At 40.8% G+C, this 25,135-nt stretch overlaps 1 protein-coding gene across 2 annotated transcripts in view; it reads right to left on the bottom strand.

Annotated features, from left to right (window-relative positions):
- Nucleotides 1-25,135, bottom strand: part of GRM1 (glutamate metabotropic receptor 1) — a 182,817-nt gene that overhangs the window by 54,325 nt on the left and 103,357 nt on the right. For both annotated transcript variants that reach the window (XM_075146214.1, XM_075146215.1), the window contains exon 3: nucleotides 13,411-13,646. In XM_075146214.1, the coding sequence (XP_075002315.1) occupies nucleotides 13,411-13,646 (236 nt within the window). The remainder of the gene's footprint in view (nucleotides 1-13,410; nucleotides 13,647-25,135) is intronic.

Raw genomic sequence — 25,135 nt, forward strand, 5'->3', positions numbered from 1 at the left:
GAAAAGGAAGGGAAAATAATAATAATAATACAAAATAAGTGATGCACAATGCAGTTGCTCACCACCCACCGACGGATGCCCAGCCAGTTCCCGAGCAGCGATTGCTGCCCCCAGCCAACTCCCCCCAGCTTATATACTGAACATGATGTCATATGATATGGAATACTCAGTTGGCCAGTTTGGGTCAGCTGTCCTGGTTGTGCCCCCTCCCAGCTTCTTGTGCACCTGGCAGAGCATGGGAAGCTGAAAAGTCCTTGACTGGGTAAACACTACTTAGCAACAACTAAACCAGCAGTGTATTATCAACATTATTCTCATACTAAATCCAAAACACAGCACTGTACCAGCTACTAGGAAGAAAATTAACTCTATCCCAGCCAAAACCAGTACAGCTTAAAAGAAGTCTACTCTAATTCAAATAGTTAGGACATAACGTTAAATGATATGTTCATTCTAGAAATAGGCAACATAGAAGATAATCTAAAGTGATTCCAGTGCCTTTCTTAGAGACAGAGAGTAATTACTATGAGAGCTTGAGAAATAATTATTATGATTAATTTGTTTTTCTTAAAAGCTGGACTGTGTACAAACTGCCTGCAAAATGACCATAACATGTTCTATTATTTATGTGAAATTATTATTTAACTTCTGCAGCAAGACATTATTTCTCAGCTCCCATTTTAATTAGAAATGAATATTTCATCTTATAAACAGGAATAAAATATGCCAGCTGATTTTTTTTTTTTGTTCCTTGATTGAATGGTTTGTACATGTAATCAGCAGACACTGATTTCAAATCACGATATAGCATTTGAAATCCATCTTATTATTTCATTAGCTGACTAAAATTTAATGCTGACAAAGGCATTTGAACGGTCAATCAGCCTTTGCATTTCAAGGACGTAGGCAACGGCAAAGTTATTTTAATGGAAGATTCACAAACAGGGTGAATGGAAAGGAGGACTTTTGCCCTGTCTGATCCTGGTCAGAGGCCATATTCTGATTTGGTATCATGATCCCCCAGTCCCAATTTATTCTTTGACTTTGATTCTTTCTTTTTTTTAAATTATTTTCTCTTCTTTTCTTCTGTTCCCTTTCTTGGGCATATGACAACAGGGAATTCAATTTGTTACTATTACTGTGTGTCCTATAGCTTCTTCTGTCACTCCCAGTCCAGCAATAAACTATCTCTGAGCCTCTCTCTCAGACTGCAGGGTCCCACTAGTGCCCGTGCTCCCAAAGCCTGAGGCACTGTTTTAATGTGATTGGTTATTATCGCAGAGACCTTGGATGTGCCTGCTTCTCTTGCTTTCTTTACAGTCTTCTTCCAGTGCCACCCTGGATCCTGACCCGGTCTCTCTAAGGACAGGATTCCACAGAACCCATTTTCTACATGACCTGAACTCCTGTGGAGAAACAATTAAAAAGAAAGAAAACCCAACCTTCAGTCTTCCCCTCTCCCTCAGGTAACTATGTAACCTTGCTGCCTTATTCGCACACTCTATTAAAGACGTATTTAGAACTACTATTCTTAACAGATGTGTTATTTGGAACAAGTCTAGCAGATAATGAGTTGCTGCTACTCTTACATGAGACAGGAATGAATACACTTAAAATCTAATTCATTTACAAATTTAAAGAATTATTTGCAGATTTTAATGTTATTTGGCTAGCTTTAATCATGCTTGTCACTCTTAATAAAAAAAAAAAAAGTTGAGTCAGATACCCTTACAGATATCTTATTATAACACACAATGATGGAAAAATGAAAAGCACAGGAAATAGGACTGATTAAATTTCAAGTGTCATGCTTTTCATATGAAGCCTGAGACTTTATCTGAAAGAAAGAGACAGAACTCAGTAATTGTGCTGTAGCTTTCAGAACATTAACCACCTTAGATACTTAAATTAGGAACCTGAATACATATTCAGGCACCTAATTAATTGACTTGATTAATACCTGAACTTCTCTAGCTGCTCTTGACTTCCACGGGAATTATGGGAGATCAGTACCCTTAAAAATCAGGCCAATTCATCTAGGTCTCAGAGCATGCACTTCAGGAGCCTACTTTTGGGCGTCTTCATCAGAAAATGCTGGTTCAGAGTTGAAAATAAGAAACCTTCATATTAACCATGGAATGTATTGCCACTGAATGGGGCAAAGAATTTAACAGAAATCCAGTCTCAGTATATGTTAAATACTCAGCACCAATACAACACCCAAAAATATTAGTCAGGGTCTTTAGATCAGAGTGGAAAAATATGATGAAAATAATAAAATACACATATTCATTAACCTATCCTCTCTGGAGATCTGTGCTCCTATCTGGCATGGAGACAGCAAATGGAACAAATCACATAAACTCTTCTCTGTCCATTGATCTAGACCTGTAGACATCTAACTACTAGCTCTTGGTTGTCAGTGTATGGGCACGAGATCCTGAGGACTTCAAAGGTATGAATCAATATCTCCTGTTAACATCAGACCAAGTACTCCCCTCATGGCTGGCAGGCACAGACTAGCTGGCCTAACTGGCCTTTTCCTATTTTAAATTCCAGTGGTTCTGTATGAGTCTGAAGAATAGTCAGGAAAGATATCTAATATTTATCATGCTTTAAAACCCTGTTGATTTAAGATGGGTTTCAGAATTCTTCCATGACAGTGTACCATCTATCAGCCAGTACTATTGGTTTTCTTTTTCTTTTATTATTATTCTAAAAGAACAAACCGCTTCTTCCTCACTTCTGTTCTTAACGTTAGGGTGGTATTAGGAACACCAGCATTACCTGCCTGAGTATAAATCAATATGAACACCAATGTGTCTCACTTCTGCAGAAATATAGCTCCCTCCAAATTTCTCCTTTCCCAAGTTTACTGTTGGTTTTGCGTTGTTGTTTTTTTTTTTAAGTAGACCATACCCTCACACAGGAAACCTTCTGTCTGAAAGGCCAGCCTCCTGGAACCACACGGTTGCATGCCAATGGGGTGCATTTCACACGTGCAACGTGAGTAATCGCTGTGTGCCCAGACTACGCAGCAGCCCTGCAGCCACGCAGTTGCTCTCAGAGGCTCCCTTTGCTTTCCCGGATCTGCTCTGGAGCTGAGGAGCATGGTGGCCTCTGCAACCCTAACTAGTGCCTTGTTGAACCATGTTGTAATTTAAGAGAGCAGACTCACAGTTTTTGGTTTAAATTAAGTGTAGTTTTCAAATGATTGTTAGGAGGATCCAAATATTCCCTTGTAACCCTTGCAATATGCAATACATTAATTGCAAATACACAGATCACAAAGATCCACTTTATTTTCCCCTTAACTGGACATATGCCCAGAGCTGTGTTCAAGTACAGTATCACAGAAAAGATTCATTTTAAAGCTAAGCTAAGATTAGAAGCTTCTGAATGACATCTGCATGAGGACAATGCATCGTTGATTAGCAGCGAACTAGAGCTAAGCAAATCTGAAGATAAAATAAGTGGCCCTAATCTTTATTCACACATTAAATTCAACAGAAGAACAGAAGCAGGGTTCTTTCAGATCTGAAAGAATTTTAAAAGCATTCATTTTAGCATATCTCCTTTTTTCCTGGGTGTAGCCAAATGTGACAGTGCAGGAAAAAAGGGCTATCTAGCCCAGCCAAACCCAAATTACTGGAGAACTTGAGATCTCACAAGAAAATGGGCCCTTGTGATGTGAGTTTTTGGACAAAATAAACCTGGTTAAAAAAAAGGCAGAGTAAACAGGCCTTTGCAGAAAGTAGACAGTACACTGCATAGCATGATGTGTAGAGTGCTACTGCTTTGCAGACAACAGGCCTGATTTTCCATCTCCATAGAGATGAGCCTGAATCCAGAGCTAAATGAAAGGTTCGAACTTGCAGGTTCCTCCAAAGCTGCTTTCTATCATATGAATCTCAAAAATCTGAGCTGAAGGAAACCTTTGGAAATCATCTTGTCTCGCACCTTGCTGTGCTGCAGTGGCCCTCTGGCTCAGCCAGCAGCCTAGCCTAGCTGCAGTGGCTACTTTCATTATTTTTCTCTAGTTGCCTCCACACTAGCAGACTTCTGCGCTCCCTCAGACCTCCCAGTATAAGTGGGAAAACAGAAGTTTATTCTGCCAGTGCTACTCTTTGGAGCATACATCTTCCATCAGATTGTTCTTCCTGTGGATACCAATACAGCTTACTCTGAGTAGGAAAGTTTGTGGTTTGTATGGTTCAAGTTTTACTACTCAGGCTCATAATTTATTGTTCTTCATGTCCCTGCTTGCCCAATATCTATTAAGAGGAACCCATTTATTTTAAGAACTCTGCTGGCTATCTTTCAGAAAATATCCTTGTGCACAAAGGGTATCTCTGGGCTGCAGCTAGATATGTGTGAGTGTGTGGGTTTGCACCTACACATGTTAGCCTCTACTATATCTCCTTTGCACCTGTATTTATGGGGTAATGCTGCCAGTAATGACAACCTGTAAAATTGCAAGCTGAGTTTAAAAACTTTCCACCTACAGGTAAATGAGGAAAGGGAAGATATCATGTAATAGAAGACCAGGAGGGCTGACAGAAGGCAGTTGGCCTTGTTTTCAGATCAGTTACCTGTGTTATTTCATCTGGTTTACTTACTCATTTTGTTAAATGCTTATATCTAGGCTAATTGTTCTGATGCGTGACCTGCACAAACAGTTGATTTCTAGGAACAAGTCAATTAATTTTAATTGTGTGCTTTTGTCCTCAGCATGCTCCCAATAGAAGTTCAAAGCACCTGTGACAGCCTGAGCAGTCAGGAGTGCCCCCATCGCTCTCCAGGCACAGGAGACAGGACCCCCGAGGAGGCACAGGGAGCATGATTAATGTGTCCTGTTCCTTTGCAGCACCATCAGTTTACTCATGTCATGGAGAAGGCTGAATGTCACAAGCCTACCCAAGGATTGTTGTAATCCCAGAAGTGGAAACTTTGACTGTTAAAACCCACAATGGAAAACGTAGGTGTAAATATTAGATTCAGAAAACTTTTGTCATATCCTGCTGTAATACGTATATGTTTTGCAAACTGTCTTCGATGCTGTTTACAAAGCATGTGTATACTGCTTCTTTCCTTTATTTGATGATGATCTCATTTTTTCATGGATCCCAAAAGAAGAAAAATATTAATTGTTATTGTATTTTGATTGATGGCCTGGTTTAGAAGTGTTTTTGAAATATAAAATATTAGATAAATGTAGTTGCTTTCTTCCAAACACAGAAATAAGAAGCTAGAAGCAAACAAACAAAAACCTGGCCATAGATAATGTCTTCTCCGAATAATTCATATGATTTATCACAGATAAGGACATTACTAATCTTCCTCTTCTTTAAGCCTTAAAAGCTGTCTGTAACCTTGCCTGGGAAATAAAATGAGACTACAGCTCTCCTATCTTATCTGCTGTAAAAAAGCCTTCACTAAAAAGTGTAGCAACTAGAGATCTTTCAGACAAATTGTCCCTAATAGGCTTCATTCTAGGTGCTCATGAAATTGAGATCAGTTTTGATCATTAATGTGGGGTGAATCCTAGGATATCCTGCCTCATACTGAGGACAAAATGAGTGACACAGGACCCAGCTCCTTCTCTACCACAGGGACATAAACATATAATGGGAATCCAAAGCAGGGGTTAGGGAGGGCAAGTCACAGGATGCATAAGGTACAATACATCTGGAAGAAATCATGGCATGTCAATAGCTTGATTCCTTCTTCAAAAGGTTATGAGTGTGTCTCCTAATTACCGCACAGGTGATTTATAAGCAGTGACTGACCTGGCAGAGTGTGCTTTCAGGCTATTGTCTTATAATTAACTTTTCTGATGCATTGTAGTGCAAGTAGCTCCTACTGTAGATGCTTCTGCTGATGCAAAGTCTCATGGGACAGGTGCTCCATGGGGGAGCCTTGCAGATGTTGAGATTAAAGGAACGTTCTCAGAGAAGCACCTATAAGCACCACTGACACAGCAGAATGAGCCCTAAAAATGTCTGCTGGATCTAATTTGTCCAACTCACACACAACCTGAAACACTCCGAAAACCACTCAGGTCAACTCTCACTGGAAATGCATTCACCCTTTCAGCAAAGTGTAGAAAAAACCACATAGGCATCCTGGAGTGCTTTGTCTACTGGTATGAGAAAATGAGGGCCCCATGTTATCTCATATAAATTAATCAAAACTAAGATGAATCTTGAGAAAAAAATCCTTGATTAAGAGAAGCTCTGAACTACATTACTGGTGAACTGGATGTAGTCTGAAAGATGCATTAGCCAAGTACAAAACTCTCTGAGGATGTGAATAGGTCAGCCATCAGTCTTCTATCTTCCTATCTGGTGCAATAAGTGGAATCAAGGAGAACTTCACAGACAAATACAGGAAAACAAACATCACTACAGGCGTGAGTAGAGGCTCTGTAGATCTTCTAAAAAGACGTTGTTATCCTATGTCAGAAAAAAATCAACCTCACTAAAACTCTAAGGACTCTGTCTATGTCTGGATGAGAGATGAGATAAAACCAGTCACTTTTTAATCAGTGGATGATAATGGTGGCAAACACGTAGTGAATGCTTTCCAGAGAAATCTTAACTAGAGACGAACAAGTCAAGCTGGCTCCAGAAGCACTTGTTGAAATGGTTGGATTTAGTAGGTTGGGTATAATGTCCCACAGACATAACTATACTACTCCTGTACTTGAACTGTAACAAGCAGTTCATGTAACACTGCACCGCTCTTTTTGCATCTGTTGCTGTGTGCATCTCTGATATCTAAAACACCTCTGTCCCATGCTCCACGTCTCTTTCAGATTACAAGCAAAGTGAATGATTCAAGGTCTTTACAGTGAAAAAATAATCTAGATTCCCTGCAATTTTTGTCTCAAGAAGTATGACTCTGCATTATTCATACCTAAGCATAAATGCCTTTTCTGGAATATTTAGTCTTCCTCCCAAGCTCTTTTCTGCTATCATTATTATGTTCTGCCCATGATTTGAAATACTGTGAAGATTTATGGTGGACATCCAGAACTACTTGTGTGATGAAAGCTTATGTCCTCTTTCTGAGTGAGTCTGCTGATGCAGAAAGAAGATGGGAAAAGATACAACTTCTCAGGACCAAATTTGACACAAGAATATGGTGGCCATACAGATCCTTGGCAGGAATGAAGGCAAGCAGCATCCTGGGTTGTATTGATAGCACAGCCAGTGACTGTGGCATGTGATTACCTCCCCGCTACCACCACCCTTTACTTTGCACTCATCAGGGTGCATCTAGAATGCTGCATACAGTTTGTGAACACCCAATACAGAAAGACACCGGTAACCTGGAACACATTCAGCAGAGGGCCATCAAGATGATCCGGAGCTGCAGTCCTTGCCCTTTGAGGACAGGCTGAAGGACTTGGCCTTGTTCAGCTTGGAGAAGAGGTGACTGCAGGGGAACCTTACAACAGCCCCTGATACCTACGGGGTGATTATCGAGAAGAGAGAGAGAGGTTCTTCATGGTGAAGTGTCGTGGTTTAACCTGACAGGCAGCCAAATACCATGCAGCCGCAGGCTCACTCCCTGCCCCCCGCCCCCAGTGGAACAGGGAGAGAATCGGAAAGGTAAGAGTGAGAAAAACTCATGGGTTGAGATAAAGACAGTTTAATAGAACAGAAAAGGGAAAATAATAAGAGAATGATAAAATATACAGAATGAGTGGTGCACAATGCAATTGCTCAGCACCCGCGCTGACCGATAACCAAGTAGTGATCACTACTTCCTGGATCATGCCTACCGTTCATATACTGAGCATGACGTCACATGGTATGGAATACTTTGTTGGCCACCTGGGCTAGCTGTCCCGATGATGCTCCTTCCCATCCTCTGCGTGGTAGTATGAGAACTGTCCTTGGCAGGATACTTAGCAACAACTGAAAACATCAGTGTGTTATCAACATTCTTCCCATACTAAATCCAAAACACAGCACTAGGAAGAAATTTAACTCTATCCCAGCCAAAACCAGGACATGAAGCATGGTGGGATGGTAAGAGACGATGGGCATAACTTGAAACAAGAGAGGTTCAGACTGGATATGAGGCAAAACTTTTTCAAATTCAAGCCCAGAGATGCCACCTTCATCCTTGGAGGTTTTCAAGGCCCCAGTGAATAAGGCCTGAGCAACCAAACTCATAGCTTATCTTTTTTTGAGCAGGGCGTTGGACTACAATCTTCCTGAGCTACCTTCCAGACTGATTCTGTGATTCTGTGACTCTGGCTGCACTCAGACTGATTGTTTGTAGTTCTCTTGGACAAAGACAGGAATTAGCAGATAAAGCAATCCTTATGGCATGATCAAAGTATGAGCAAGCATCCTACAGGGAATTTGGACTGTGACCTCCTTTGGAACAAAAAAAATCTACATTTCTTGTTCTTGTCCGCCACAAATACGTTCACAGACAAATAATCCTTCTCCTCAAAGATCAATTGAATCAATGAATGAATCACGAATTGCCCACTTTGTTCCACTTCACTCTGTTGAAAAATGTCTGTGCTGATTGCCTGCCAATGTATTTTGTTGTTCCAGCAGATGAACTGCTGTGAGAATAATCTGATGTTTGCATCAGTTCTGTAACCAATTTCATACCTGTCTCTTGTGGTGCAGAGGAGTATTCATCCCACACGGTTTACGTAAACTACAGTCATTGTATTATCTGCCAGGAGGTGAATAAGGCATTCTGTAAAAGAGCAGTTAGACCTCTGTACAAGTGTTTGCACTGCACTGAGTTCTACACCATTTCTGCATGAGTGTGACTTGCATTTAATTCTGGCCTATGTGGGCTCACCAAGTCCAACAGAGAAATATTTGTCACTGTAATTTTGTGGGGAGAAAAACACTTCCATTTGGGCTATTTCTATCAGATCAGGGAGGAGAAAACATCCTACAGAACTGTTGAAAGGGTATCTGAACTCTGTTGCCTGACATACAGAGTCTATCACCTAATCTTGCTGTCAGCGTACAATCTCCGTACAATCTCCAAAATGTGGAAAAGGCTGAGTTGTCTGATGAACTGAGACAAGTTGTGAATGTTGCTTGGGGCAGTGCCTGAGGTTGTGTGCTAAGGGAACTTAGTGTCATGTCCATCTGGAGTTAGGTATCTTCTTAGCATCTCAAATTCAGAATCTTTTTCTGTTAGTGTTAAAACGGTCTGCTCTCTTCTGACTTTTCATCTGAAGGGCATGAAGAATGGTGTGAAGTTCTGAATCTCACGATGAGTCAGGGGTCCATGCAGAGTTGCAGGACATGCTTTGTTTCCTAAAGAATGTAGCTACTACATGGAAAACATTGAAAGCACCTTAGTGGCATGGTCACTTTAAGAGGAAGAACTCTGTACTGGAAGTGGGTTTGGCCTGCTAGGTATCAAGGAAACTACAGGAGAATGGTCATATACAAGTATCTCTTTTCTACTGTGGTGGGTTGACCTTGGCTGGCTGGCAGGTGCCCACCAAGCCACTCTCTCACTCCCCCTCCTCAGCAGGACAGGGGAGAGAAAAAGGCAGTTTAATAAAGAAAAGCAAAGGCCATGCACGGAAGCAAAGGAGAACAAAAAGATTTATTCTCTGCCTCCATGAGCAGGCAGTGTCCAGCAAATTCCTGGGAAGTAGGGCCTCAGTATGTAGCACTTGCTTTGGAAGACAAATGCCTTAATAACAAATGTCCCCCCCACTCCTCCTTTCTCTTAGCTTTTGTTGCTGAGCACGACATCACATGGTAGGGAAACTTCGGTCAGTTTGGGTCAGCTGTCCTGGCTATGTCCCCTCCCAACCTCTCGCCCACTCCCAGCCTACTGGCCTTTGACGGGGGGGGGGCAGGCAGAGTGCTGTGCAAGCAAGCACCGCTTAGCAGTGGCCAAAACACTGGTGTGTTATCAACACCTTTCTAGCTACAAATACAAAGCACAGCACTATGAGGGCTGCTATAGGGAAAGTTAACTCCATCCCAGCCAGATCCAATACATCTACATATAAGAAAATTTCTAGACTTGAATCCTATTATGTTGAGGAAGAATATCTCCTATAGCGGGGGGGGAGGGGAGGGCGGGGAGAGAAGGAGAGGGAGAGAGGCATTCCCTTATGAGAGGCATTTGGCTACAACATTAGCAAAGACTGAGTCAAAAATAGCTCCCACTCATTTGGCTGCCACCCAAGTGGGAAAAGTAAGTTGTTTAATTTTTGCAAGAAGGGCTGATCCAAAAGAGCAGTCACTGCAAAACTCTTGATGATTGTCTTCTTTTCCCAAGAATTTGTGCTGCTACCATATAGTCCTAGTACATCCAGATAAGCTATTCGGAAAATGTGGCCAATTGTTAGGCATCCCCTAGACTTCACAGAGTAGAACACACTTGGACTTGCTTCCTTCCGGTAGCATATAGACCAGATAGACTTTTTTCCCCAAAAATAGGCATGTACATTCAGAGCTCAGTGTAACATGAGAATTCCTGAAGAACAACATCAGTCTTCTCAGGGACTGAATGAGGGAATTCAAGCAGTAATTCCTGTCATCACAGAAGGGGGATTTCTAGGAACTGGCTTTCCCTTGCTTTGTAGAGAGCCTGCAATCCCAAGCTAGTGCTGACTCAACAGTAGCAGGGTGTGAGAAATTGCAAATGCAGCAGCTGTAATTGCTTGAGGAGAAGTCCTTGCCTATCCATGAATGCTAAAAATTGCCACATTCCAGTGGCAATTCTGAATAAATCACTCAGTAAAGTGATTAGGTTGTATATGAGCAAATTATACTGGGCAGGCAGTAATTGAAGATTCTCAAATACAAACTTTGTAATTAATCTCCTTTTCAAAATGGATACATCCAAGTATTCTGACTCTTTTTTAATAAGGTGGTCGGAGAACAACACTGCCTTTTCTTTTTTGTTTCTGGCTGCTCCTAGGCAACCCACTGCTGGATAAATACACTATGCTCCCCTAAATCACAAGTATTTTTGTCCTTGGTTTTCTTTTTCATTAGATAGTTTCCTGAGATGTTAACGCTCCAGACATGCAAGATGAACTTGAGCAGTCTACTGCCTTTGAATCAATTTCTGTCTATGCAAAAGTATGGGTGTGCTTTGTTCTCAGTAAAGGACTACCAGTGCACTTCTGGAATACAGAACAGATCAGGACCCAGAGATAGTCACAACACATGCTAATAATGTGCATGGACTCCTGGGACCACAGGGGACTCAGCTTTTTCCATAATGCAGAACCCTGTGTACCTTGTTACAAGAATATTGATAGAATACTGAGAGATAAGAGTGAAATCTCTTAGATATAATGGAGTTAAGGCACTTGATACCAATATTGAATAATCATATTTTTTCTGGGGTGATGCAGTACTACCACAAAGAAGTCAGAACTTCATCTATTGGTACTTTTAATGGATTTCAAATATTAGTGCTTATTATTTATTGAGCAGCACGGATTCTCTCCTTCAAGTTTGTGCATGGAGATGCTTTGTGAAGGAGGGAGGAGGCAATTCCGACTCCTTTTTTTACAGAGAGTTTGTGAAAAGGCCTCTCTCCACACCTGTGAGAAGTAATGAAGGCAGTTTCTTGGCACTGTCATACTAGACCTCCTTGGAGAGAAAGGCTCCACCAGCAAGCTTGGAAGCTGTTAGTATTTGAAGTGACATTCTTTTAACCCTCTAGAAAGGTCGGATAAAGATATGTGTGCAGAAAGCTCTGGTGATGCCGAACAGTCACCAGTCAACTCTGTGCAGTTAAAGAAAAATAAATACAATATTTTGTTGCCCCCAGACTCGCTGGGGACATGTAGGTCTCTTGATTCTGTAGGTATGCCATTACTGGGAATAGATATCTCGTGGTGCTTCCCTTTAGTGATTTGAGACTTTTATGAACTTCTTATGTGTGTGATAAGCCAGAGGGTTATCAGTGGTTCACCACCAAATTTAAGAGCTGATTGCTTAGTTTCATAACCAAGCAGAGGCTGGATAACAAACTACCCATGTTTACAACAAACGCTGAAATTTCCTCAGAAATGGGACCTTTTTATAGAGTATCAGCATGAAATTTATTTATGTGAAAGGAATGATCAAAACAATGCAATTTTAAGCTTCTTAAGAAAGAAGGTTATGCATTTGCTCTGTGCAGGCATCATTCAACCTCCCCTTAGTAATTTCTGCCCTATATTATTATATATATATTTTGGCCTATATTAACTCCTTTGTCTGAGCTGCAGCAGTCTCCAAACCAATTAAATATATTTATACCATAAATCAACATTTTGCTGGAGTCCAAAGTTAAGGACTCCTTTGAGGATGGGCCAGCCTGTCTGCCAGGCCAGTTTTGAGTCAGTGACAGTATTTGGTGATATGTCTTAGCTGTTAATAAGAGAACTACGGGGAAACAAAAGGTAATGTGGAAGGTGGTGTTAAGAAGTGTTACTGATGGAGAAAGGAACAACTAGAAACACTATGGGAATTCAGCTCAAGGAGCACATGAAGACCAGCTGAGATTACTGCTACAGATTAGAGGAGGTGGAGACTTAAAGAATAGGACACAAATCCATGGGAAACCAGGCTTCATTAGTTTTGTTTCTAATGGAGTAACTTCCTTACTATCAGAATATGCCTTTTTGACCAGAAATGAAATATTTACAAACTGCAAACAAAATATTTGCAAAAATTATTCAACAACTATTTTACAGAAAAGTGATCACTTCTCACTTAATTTACTAATAAATTTAATCTTACTGGAACATTTTAGTTTATTTTCTCAGATTCTGCCATGGAAGAGAAAACCTGTCTATACACAGATACACTTCTCTTGCTATGAGGTAAGAGTTACTTCTATCTGTAGGACAGCGTGTTTTTTATGAGTGCTACATAGTGGAAACAAACTATAAATGTTTTAATGGGTGAAGAAAAGAAAGGGTGAAGCAGATGACTGGCCAATTTTAAGACTCATTAATTTTCCTTAAAATTTGTTTTCTGCCATAATATTTTCTGTGAATTTCCTGATTATTCAGCTGATCAGAAAAGCTGGCTTTGAGAAAAAAAGTTTAAATTTGTTCCTACTTTTGTTAAAATTTAATGGTTACTTAATTTTTACAAGCCATATTACAAACTTGGGCACCCTTGTCAGCCTCAGCATAGCCCTAAAATATGAAAAGGGAACAAGTCGCTCTATAACAGAGCAGAACTAAATTGACAGGAGGCTGTGCAACCAGTGCCAGACTGCTCCCGCCAGAGTTGGGATTTACATCTGCACAATTTGGGGTTGACACTTTTCACCGATGATTTATACATTAAAAAAAAAAAAAAGAAGAACAAAAAAAACAACCAAAAAACGCCAAGACAAATTTTTGCCAGACAGACTCAAACAGGAAAATAGTTGACAGGTTACCAGTGCAGTTCTTCTGGAAGTTGGGATTCTCTAGCGGGTGCCCTGGGAGGCGGCACTGAAATCTGTGCTGCCAGAACTCAGGAAACCAGGGGTTGCGGGTGTTGGTGTCCAGGCGCAGCTTCAGATAGTAGTCATCAAACGCCAAGACCTCTGGAGACTGCAGTTTGATAGTGATACCTCCGTTTGCTTCAGGTTCGTAACCTTCAATGACTTCATCTCTGTCTGCCCAACCATCACTGAAAAGAGGCAAAAAAACACTTACTACACAAAGACAGGAAGCTTGTTTTGAAAAAGCAACCAGCCAAGGGCAGGCCAGCACCCTCAGAAGCAAGTGATTAAGGGGGAATCTAAAGGTACATCTAAAATTCAGGCAGAGAGGGAAAGAAGAAAGTACAGTGATGGAGACTTGTAATGAGCAGTCTGACTGATTTCATGCAGAGTGCTCATTAACTCATCTGGAATGATGAGGATTTATCCTTGTCCCTCCGGAAAGGGTTTTTGGACGTAGCTTCTGGTGTGATGTCTTTATGACTGAAGAGATTCTGCCTTATTTAGGCTGTCCTGTAAGGGGTGGAAACTGAAAGGAAGCTGAGCCAGGATCCTGGGTGTTTTGCAGAAGAGATCTCAGCATGCATGGATACAGCTAGAAGAGTAATTCAAATGAAACATAAAGTGAGAAATGCATTGTGTTGGAAGGGAATGGAATAAAAATACTTGATAAAGTTGACCAAACTAAAAAGAAAACCACATGCTATTCTCGCGCTGCATGGGATTTGTGTTAACATGCTTTTTTTTAATCCTTCTTTTTTTTTTTAACAAACAATGGCTTTCTATTTTACTTCTCTGTTTATTCATGTAAGAGGTACTTTTAAAAACCTGAAGATAAAACTCTTTCTTGTCAACATTATTTCATGGAAAGTCTATTTTAACAGGTTTGAACAAAGTCCATTGGGCTTAGCATCTGAGTTTTAGTTTAGTTCTTTTAACAAGAAGTCCATTGATTTAGTGTCATTCTCCAGTTCTTATTAGGGTCCCCTAAGAACAGTGCTATTATGGTCTAATTTAAGTGCAAATATAAGTCAGCCATTGCTTAATTTTAATATGCTGCGCATGTCATGAGAGAAATAGATTATTCTGGCACCTCAGATCTATCTCTATGCACTCAGAACCAAATCAGCGGCACTGCTGCTGTGAAAAGCAGACAGATGAAGCACTTCCAGCGACAAAGAGCTCAAGAGGAAAAATGCGAAGTCTCTGTTTCACCCAAAAGAGGCTTGCATCCTGAACTCCAGACAGACTGAAAGAAGGTCCTTGTTAGGAGCCTCTTACACACAGCCTTGAGAAGAGCATCAGGGTGCAGACCATACCAGCTGAGGGCATTTATGAGATGCTGAGCATAGATGCACCTGGGACTCCACGATGGAAAATAGACAAGATTTGAAGTAGCAAACTCTGCCACAGTCCGAGTCAAACAATGTAAAGTGACTATACATTGGGCACGTGTGAGTCTTTGGTCCCCAGCCACCAGACTGAACAGCTGCATGATTTAGCTGACATTCACGTTAACTGCTGCATCTGTGCTGTGGGCACCTGGAAGAAAATGGCAGGTCTCCATAGAAATACAGGAAAGCCCGCGTACTGAATGTTTTCCATACGAGACAGATGACCCAAGCCTCTATTACAGGAAGTTATTTAAGACATAGGACACCTGGCAGCCCACCGACTGAGCGATCAACAGATTCCTTCCAACCTGGGCCAGCGGACCCACAAAGCTATACTTTAAGATGGCACTACATGGCACCTTCGAGCCAGGATTTCTTCTTTGTTTCCCCCTTTGCCAAAGCCGTGCAGTAGCACTGCCCAAAATTTCTGACCAATATCTTCATATAGCCAAACAGCATGAGATACACATGTACGTGTGTTGCATCTCACATGCGGTATGAGAGTGGAAAGCAAGGGGAGGCACAGGGAGTGGGTCACAGGAGGGAGACAGCGATGGCTGAAGAGTCCCGCTGTGGAACGGGGGTGGGCATGATTCAATATGCCAAAGTGAACCTCTGCCAGGCTGAACCCAGCAGCATCTGCTGGGTCACTTCTTCCCACAGCCAGCGATGCGGGTTACTCAGGTCCTGCCCTTATACCAATAGAGCCCGAATGATAACCACGTGGCACAGCCTTGGCCTGACAGCTGCTCTTGAATTGCCACAGGAGCGCACAGAGTTCAAAAGCCACAATTTGTCCATCCCTGCTCCTTGTCCCACCAGACTGCCTTGAGTTTTGGAGAGGGAAAGAAGCCACAGCTCATCCTCTCTGCATCCCCCCGCTCCTCACTTGTCCATGTGCTGAGGGCAACTAGTAAAATGTACCGTGCATCCTGAGTGCCTCACGGCAGACCACAGTCTAGATAACCGTACAAAGGTAAAACCAGGAGAAAGAACTTTCTGGATATCACATAATTCAAGCCATAAACTAGCACCAGAGGGGAGAAAAAGATACAATATTTATTTCTTCTTATGTGGGGGGAAAACAAGCAAGAGGTCACTCTTACAGCATAAGTAATTGAGTCCTAATTGCATGATTACTTCATTATTTGTCACAATGTTTATAGCTTGCAAACTGTAGACTCAAGCAGAAACATTAGTGAGTCGAAAAGATTAAGTAAATCGGGCCATTTTTTACAAGACTTTCTAGAAAGGAGGTAGTTTCTCTACTGCTTGGATTCCTACCAGCCAAACATTAGAGTGATTTATTTCCTCTCCCCTGTAAATTTGGTTTGGAAAATTGCCACATTCACTCTGAAGGCAAAGCAGAGCAATTCTGCAAAGGCAAGAGAAAGTGTATTTCAAGTTCTCTGAGAGCAGCTGATGGAAAAGTTCCCCTAAATTGGAACACAGATTGTCACCTAACAATTCTTTGTCTCTTTTGGGCCCCAAATATTTTTTGTTCTCTCTTCAACTTCCTCAAATAGTTAAATCTGATAAGTTTTGTGTGCAGCAAAATGTGAAGAAAAGGCACTGGAATCAGAGAAGAATGTTCATACAGGTTGAAGTTCATACGGGAGCTTTGCTCTACTTTCAGTAAAGTCAAGGAAGCAAAAAGGATTCCTCCGGTCTCTCGGGGGAGCCCTGCCATCCCGGTGGCTGCAGGCTGGCTGTGCTGGAAGGTGCCCTAAGGGGGCCATGCAGCCCTCTCAGCAGCCGTGGGAGGATTATCAGAGACCTAAGATCTTGTTATAATCTCTGCCTATATTCCTTTTTACTGTGTATATTAAAAAAAGAAAGAAAGAAAGAAAAAAAAAGGATTGTCTGGGAACTGTGCATCCTTAGTGCCATACGAATAAATGGATAGTGTTCTAGAAGACAACGACAAATAAATTGGCATTTTTAATGCTGGGCAACAGCACGATACTGAAGTCCAGATGACAGCGTGCATGTCAGTGACAGAATCACAAGACCAATAGCTGATTCAACAGAAAAATGAAATCTCATTAAAAAAAGGCAGTGCATACTATTCTTTTGTTGTCAGAATCGAGTACTTTCCACCTACTTTCCTTCTTTTATCCTGCTGAGTAGCAAGTAGCACCACACATAGCACTTTTTGCAAAACCATCTTTCTGTGTGCCTTTACTGCAGATTTCAGGAGGCGGCCCAATATCCATCACCCAAACTGCCTGCCCTGATGAGTGTCGATTGTAGGTTTTGTGTGACTTTCTGGCCTTGAAACGTGCCGGGTACTTTGTGCAACAGTCGATCTGAAGCTCTGTGAGGGGGTTTGAAGTGTGAAGATAGAAACAGTGAGGGAGGGACAAGTGTGTGGGTGTCAAACCAGCAACCACTCTGTTCGCTCTTAGGAGACAACTGCTTTTGTTATGGTTTTGTGGTGTTTATCACAATCAAAATGGTCACTGATATTCTGCAAGCTACTCTCGGTCCAAGTCCCAGTCTGGTGGCTGACATTCATGATGCCAAATCCAAATTTCAGCATTCAGTCACAAACAAAAATCAAGCAGAAAGGGAAAAAGCCCAGAGCTACCCCATCTAGCTTCGGGAGTCCTGTTTCCCATTATCACAGACTGAGTTTGAAGAAACAAAGCTATTTTTTTCTTAACCAGTTCGCTATTCTGCTAATGTGTGTCAATGGACATTTCTGAATTGTGACTTCAGCGTCTTAGCCTCTCTGTATTTTCCAAACTGCAGACACATATATTCCTGTGACTGAAATACCAGGAGAAATGTAATGGATTTCCAATTTCCTCTCCTCTTCCAAACATGAACACTGTCAGCTGCTTTTCACAAGGGCTGATGAGACAACCAGCAATCAGGGTTTCTATTTTCATCTCCTCAGGACTTAACTCTTAAACTATGCAGCAGCAGCTCTGCTCTGCTTCCCCGCACAGCACTCGGAGCATTACTATTCCAGATGCTTTTTCCAAATAAGCAAAACATGCAAAAAGAAAACATGCTGTTTATGAAGACTACTTGCCCTGTGATTATTGTAAGGAGGTAGCATCCTTTCACAGGCAAACAAAATGAAACGTGTTTGTCAGTCATGGACACTGACTGGCAATTTGATCCCTGCACCCTTATAAGGCTTGATCTGAGGGACCAAAGCTGTAGAGGGCAACTGGTTTATACGCCTCTGTCTGGAGGGCTGCATCATTGGCAGCTTTGTTAACTCCCTTTGCATTAGCTAAGGTAATGTTTTCTTAAGAAGTTTACATTCACAATAAGGTGTTTTTATGCTGTATTGGCCAAGTCATAAAATATATAAAAGAAATTAAGACCAAAAAGCCCTTTATAAATGCTAAATGAATTATTTTTGCAATAATCCTTCTGCCTATGGCAGATATTCTTGTCAGTATAAAACCAAATAAATCAATCATATTAAAATAATTTCCACCTCTTTTTTTTGACAGATTCTGTTCCTGTGCTAGTGGATATTTATATCCACTTTGAAAACAATGTTACATATAGCTATACCTATGTAAATTGGAAACATTAGTTTCAAACTTTCAACCTTCACAGAAGTTCCCTGCAGATACCCCACTCAGGTAGGGTAGCAGGGCCCCAGCTGACCATAATTGTCACACAAAAGTATCAGAGTCTACATTCTTGCCTTTCTCTCCTTTCCACAAAACTAAAGCCCATGTCAATATACTTTCCTTGTCACGTCGATATACATCCCTGCAGAGCACGTTTCTGAATGCCTTCTTACCATTGTTCTCAAGGCTGCCAGCTGGCCTGCTGTTATGTTAAACTTCTAATAGATTTAAATATGAGGACAGCACCACTCAGAGAATTCAACATTCAGTAAAGTGCCATGCCATTTTGTTATATATGTCAATATCTTTATTTTTAAGGACAATTATTATATGCTGGATTATATAAATAAAAGGCTGGACATTTTACTTGGAAAGTGCTTTTTTTAAACCATTTTTCCGTGTGGTGGTCAGACACTGCTTATTTTGGTGGCTCGGACACTGCTTATTTAGAGGCATTTCAAAATGCTACAAACCCCTAAATAGTGATAAGTGGAGTTTAAATAATTTGTTATTTGGTTCTGATAAATGCTAGTGCTCTGGATTTCCACAGCTGGTCAGAAGCCTGCAAATTCAATTTTCTCTTTTTATAAAAGTCTTTTCTGACAGCGCCTCACTGGAAAACCCAGCACGGATTCTCCTGCCTCCGTGCAGGAGTTGTACAACTGTGACAGCCTCCTGCCTGCTCTTCTGGCAGAATGGACAGAAACTCAGAGCTCAGCATAAGGCCAACTCAGAAAGTACCAGGGTGGCAGGTGGAATGATTTCATAGGCAGCTCCATCAAGAATATCAGTGCTGCTACTTGATATGAGCACAGGTGGCAGGATCAGGCTCAGAGTAATTTGCAAACAGTCCTGTAGCAGGGTGCTTAGCCGCCCTCTTCTGGGAGTAGGCTTTTAAAAATATTCTTTATTTCACTAACGTGATGTACTGGAAAGAAAAAACACAATTAGCTTATTGTGAAGGAGGATGGACCTATTCTCTGGCAATAAGGAACTCTACCAAAGATATTCAGTGCCTGTGTAACACATGCCTCAAACAGAATATGCCATGTAAAGAAATCTGAAACTATCCAATATTCACAAGTCAGCAACTGGCAAAGTGACTTTCCTCCTTAGGCTTATGCATTATCAGTCAACCCCAGTGGTCACCAATGTCAGCTGAAAGGTGCTGATTGTTATTGTTAATAGGCATTATTTCAAACACGAGAAAAAAAGGCCATTTTTACACTCATTCATTCTGCTAATTCATCACTACTACATACTTGCATTGAAAGGTGGGAGAGCTTTCCTCAGTCGCCAAACCATGAATTCTTAAAAAGCATACTTTTACTTTTACGTATGTGACAAGCCCTGGCAATCTTAGGAGATTAGTCCCATGGCTACAGATAAGCCTGTATCTCACTGCTGGCAAGAGCAGGCTGAAAGGCTGTATACTGTTGTGCTGAGGCTTGCTGAGCACTGACTGACCTCCTTAAAACCAGAAGAATCAAATTCACTAAATTTTGTCAGCTGAAAGAAAAAAAAAGGGAGGTTCTAGGCCAGTAGTTTTGCTCCTGCAGGTATAGATGGAGGTAGGCAGGAGTCATCACCTTCTCAAGCTGCCTGTCTTTTGCAGCAGGCATCACAAGGTACTGTGAGATTTGTACCTGTTCCCTTTCCCCACAGACTGCGCTGGGCTCAGCTGTACCTTGAATTCCAGCCTTTAGATTTCTCCTAGTTGTTGACCTTCATAGGTCAGTCCTGACTCAAATCAGCTGAAAGCATCATGGGAATATCAGTTCTGCAAACTCGAAGCAGGAGGAGAAAACCACTGAAACTCCTTCTGGGACGGCAATGGAAAATAAGAGGGAGAGAGAAGATTACCACCTTGACAATCTCCCCCCCACACAAGAGAAGGTACAAGAGGAGCATTTGGTGCCAGACTGTGCAGTTCCTGATTTTAGACTCATAACTCACACAGTGCTATCACACAGCGCTACTATGCCACTGTGGCTTGTAATCCTGCCATGGACTATAGCTTGAAGAGCATGTCAAACCTGGTCAGAACTTGGGCTGGACACCTCTACAGATCACCAGCGTGACTCAGAAAGAGATTGGTATGATTTATCAGTTAACCCTGCTCCCTTTGAGACAGCTACACATGTACCCAGCATGGTTTGAACTGTAATGTCCTACAAGAGGCGCTATTTTCCGAGAAAAATTGAAAGATGAAGTTTAAAAATAATTCCCAAGGCCACTTTCTGCAAGCACTTTGTCATGTTTCTTAGTAAATTTTCTCTTCTTGCCAGGTTCTGTTTCATAACATTGCATATGCAATTTTTCACTTCAATCCACTATTACTGAAGGCACACATTTGCAATAGCACATTAGTTCTTATATTTTATGCAATCACAAATTGTTGGTAAGGGCTTCCAATTTTTATTTAGTGAATCAGTGGATTGTTTTGAATGAGTGACACTCTGTAAAGAACCTAAGTTGATAAATGATAGGTCATTATGTTTCAAATGATTATCATTCACTTCTGTGTGAATTTTCAGAGTTTTTGCACCGTTCATTTAAAAAATGTAGATTATAACCTCGTGGACCATGACAGATTGTATTTTGCAAATATGTATTTAGGAAGGTTTTAATTATTGTATGTGGTGCATATATTTGCATGCAATTTACATAATGTAATTTAACTGCTTATCATGCAGGAGTTATCTTGGGGAGTCTTTACTGTGAAGATTCTTGACACGGTTGGCATGTGCAGCTTTTTGTAAATGTAGTTGCTGCTTTCACGCAGAAAAGGTTTTACCATTCTCAAGGGTGCACGATGGTGCGTATCTTGGAAAATCAGCAACCATACATATATTCTCTAAGGTAATAGCTGATTTTTCAAAAGGTATACACATGCTTTCACCACAGACTGTCAAGAGGATTGAATCCTTGCTCTGCATATTTGACATTCACAACATGAGGAATCATGAAAGTGCAATGTCTTTTCCAAATGAAATCACTTGTGTAGGGAGGAGGAGTATTCCATTTTAAAGAACCACACATAAATAGGAAGCCTTAATCTTAACATTGTGCCTCATCTAAGGTGCTCCTGGACTCCAATACGTGCAGCCAAATCCAAGATTTTTAACACCTTATTAATACACCCAAATCTGAAAATAGAGAGGTTTACCTTTGCTTCTCTGTACCACTTCCTGGGGATTTTTTCTTATCCCCTTGCTGCTGCTGTGCTGCAAATTACGTGCAAGAAGAATCCACTGAAGAATGAACATGGATAGTAAGAGGTAGTTCCTACCACAGAGAGCTCAACTGTAGTCCCTTTTCAGGGAGGATAGTTAGAAAGAAATATTCTTGTTAAGACTTCCATCCTGTCTGAAAGTCTTAGAGACTGAGGTATTTTCTGTGCAACCATGCAAAGGCATAAAGGGGAATAGAGTGCTTCCCACCTCTGCTCCAGCCAACTACAAAATACTCAAGTCTCGGGGCCAGATCTGAAGGACTGGAAAGAGAGATACCATACGGAGGGGAAACAGGCTAGAAATACACGGAAAGGTACAGGTATACATACAGGAAAGAGAACAGGTAAAGACACAGCCCTCTCTGCTCCATGCCACTCCAGCAGAGCTTGCTGGATGCTTGGATGTAAATTTGTTGCGCTTCCTAAAAGATTAATTCATAGATGTTTTCCTTAACCACAAGCAGAAAAAGGAGAAGCACATTTCCTTCCTTCTCTCCTTGCTTTGTTTGTTGAGGTGCTGAGGAACAGGGAAATAGAGAAACAGCTCAGAATCACATTTCCTTCTCCGTTTTCACACAAACTGTGCTGAGCTCAACAATACCTTGAATTCCAGCCTTTAGATTTCTCCAAGATGTTGATTTTCGTAGGATAGTCCAGAATTTTCTTTCAGTGATTTATATTCTTATGTGATTCCCTCAAGCCATCATTACTGTAACCATCTCATATGATTATGCTTAAGAGAAATACACACAGAGTTTATAGGCCTTTTTTCAATGGAAATCAAATTTCAAATATGCAGATCTAAAGCTTGCATCAGGTTGCTATTACTGGTTTGCATATATCCTATTTCCATACCTGTACAAGGTTTCTGGAATGCTATTTCCACTCTCATGCTTGAAAACTGAACCTTTGCACACATGTTTATGCAGGAACTGCTCATTGCTTTGATAGCCCTTCAATGAAACCATGTCTGCAGAGGAACTGGTAGCCATAGATAAGAGCATGCTATCCATTCCATACCAAAGCATACTAACATGGGCTTCAAAACATCAGATCGAATAAAATGGAAAATGAAAGGTGGAATATGATGAAACCCATGATAAAATCACAAAACTTGTGAAGCTATTAATCAAAGTTAATATGTATTAGAAGAATATTTCCATAAACAGCTGTTTCTGTTTCTACCAAAGCTAGTTTAAATATCTGCCATTCTTTCTTTTTCACTTTCTGTGGATAATTGAACGTTAGATTACTATGAATGTTTATGAATAAGATATTTTCCACTCAAATATTCATAAATTATTCATTTGAAATTATATATTGATATGGAAAATATCCTATTCATACTATGCTAGTGAGTTGCCTAAGCACCTAAACCTTTCCAGTGAGAGAATCAAGTAATACTTTAAGGCTTTCATAGAATAAAGTAAAATCATTAAACTTCAGTAACCTACTAATACAGCATTGCATTGTGTCTGCAATGAACAGTTCATGAACCATTTGCAAACCAAGAAACCAATAAATAATTTGAATAATGAATTCACCTGAAAATCAAGCAATCTTTTCACAAACAGTTACTTAACATTAAAATAGGTGTAATGCCTTGAATATTTTTTTAATAATCCACCTTGTTCAGACAATACTGTTATACCTGACCCAAAGCAACTGTTACAGGACACTTGAATAGCCGTAGCAAGATGCATACTTAAACACAGAGTTCGCATACAGCAATACCTGCCTACTAGCCTGACTATCTAGGAATTAGAAATAGCACCTATTGAATCTTTTTTTTTCTATTAAAAATTTGATTAATATGCAGACTTATCCAAGTGTTTGAGAGAACAACATAAGTGACGATTTTCTAAAAGCGACAGGTTTCGTTGTAAGTTATGCTAATCAGAAAGGTATATTGAAGATAATATGAAAAAAGGGTAAAACTCACTAATCTGTTATAAACATTAATTGTGAACAGATGTACATTTAGAAAAAGACTAAAGTGATTTGTCAAAATCTTGCTCAGACTACATGTATTCTTACAGGTACTTGAAACATGCTTAAAATCGCAGGAGTAGAGTAGTTCCACATACTTTTTGTATGTTCAAGCCAACCTATAACTAAGTAAATGTACCATTGAATAAACTGCTGACATTTCATTAGACTGAATAAGAATACAAAAATACAGCAAAGTCACAACTGAGGCGGCCTCCATTCTTCAAAGTGTCTAAGTTACCAAATCAACAAATTGATGCACAATACAGATTAATTTCAAAATGGATGAAACAAAGAATTATTCTTTGTAAATTCTGTACTGATTGTGGGGACAGCTGTTTTCCTTCTAGACCCCAAGTGGGATTTGAATTGGGAGACTTCTTCCAGGCAATAGGTATAGATATCTTTTCTGATATCAGACATTTTCCTAATGGAAACTCCTCTTAATTCGCATCTTTCCCTAGAAAGGATGGGGGCTTTGCTTCTGACATAGAGGTTATTCTTTTGCCCTTTATTTATGCAGTCATGGAATAATTTAGTTTGGAAGGGACCCCTGGAGATCTTATAGCTCAGCAAGCTATATGGTGCATGCAATCTCCCTTCAAGTAATTTGGCTCATTCCTGTCATTGTCTTCAGGTCATTAGAGAAAGCACAAGTCATGTAACCAGGGAGACAATGAATCTGCTACTATAACTTAAGCTTTACGCTTTTATTTAGGAAGCCAAAGCTTCATTTATATTTTATTAATCTATTGACCCCAGAACAATCAACTTACTAATGGAAAACTGAAGTAAGCTTTTTTAAAATAGAACCTGATTTTGTCCGGCTTTTGCACAAGGGTACAGTGAGGAAAGAGTGTGTAAGCAGCCTTTCCTCTTACATGACACAGTGAGAGAGAAATATTTTTCCTTTTCCATTCATGAATCCAGCCAGAGAAGAGGAATGGGTATGGACTCACATAAAATAGATAATTATCACTTTGCTTCATGCAGTAGCGGGAGATATGCAAAGAAAATCTGAAAGGCACTGTGCAGAAACTTCACTTGAGTAAAATTTCTGTGTTTATGGGCAAGGAAATGTGGAAGAGTAGAAGCCAAATAGCACCAATTAAAGCCCATTGTCAGGGTACTGCATGGGCCAGCTGCCCCCTGAGGGCTGGGGAGCCGGCAGCCGAGGGTGACCCCAGGGCAGGGCAGGACGGGACAGAGCCTTGCCAGCCAAGGCTCAGCCCAACTGTGCCCGAGCCAGGCGAGCCGGGAAGACCCAGAGGTCGTGGCCAAGTTCAGCCAAGAGTTGAGGTCACTGGGGAGAGCATCTGATGGCATTAATTGAAGAGCCACAGCAGAAGCGTCCCTTCTGTTTTCAGCTTTTTTTAGTGATTTTTACACTCTCTTAAATTGAAATAGGAAACATTGCTTTCTTAATGTTTCTGTTCCACAAATAAAATGTGCTATAGTCA

The sequence above is a fragment of the Calonectris borealis genome, chromosome 3, assembly GCF_964195595.1.
Source record: "Calonectris borealis chromosome 3, bCalBor7.hap1.2, whole genome shotgun sequence".
Taxonomy (NCBI): domain Eukaryota; kingdom Metazoa; phylum Chordata; class Aves; order Procellariiformes; family Procellariidae; genus Calonectris; species Calonectris borealis.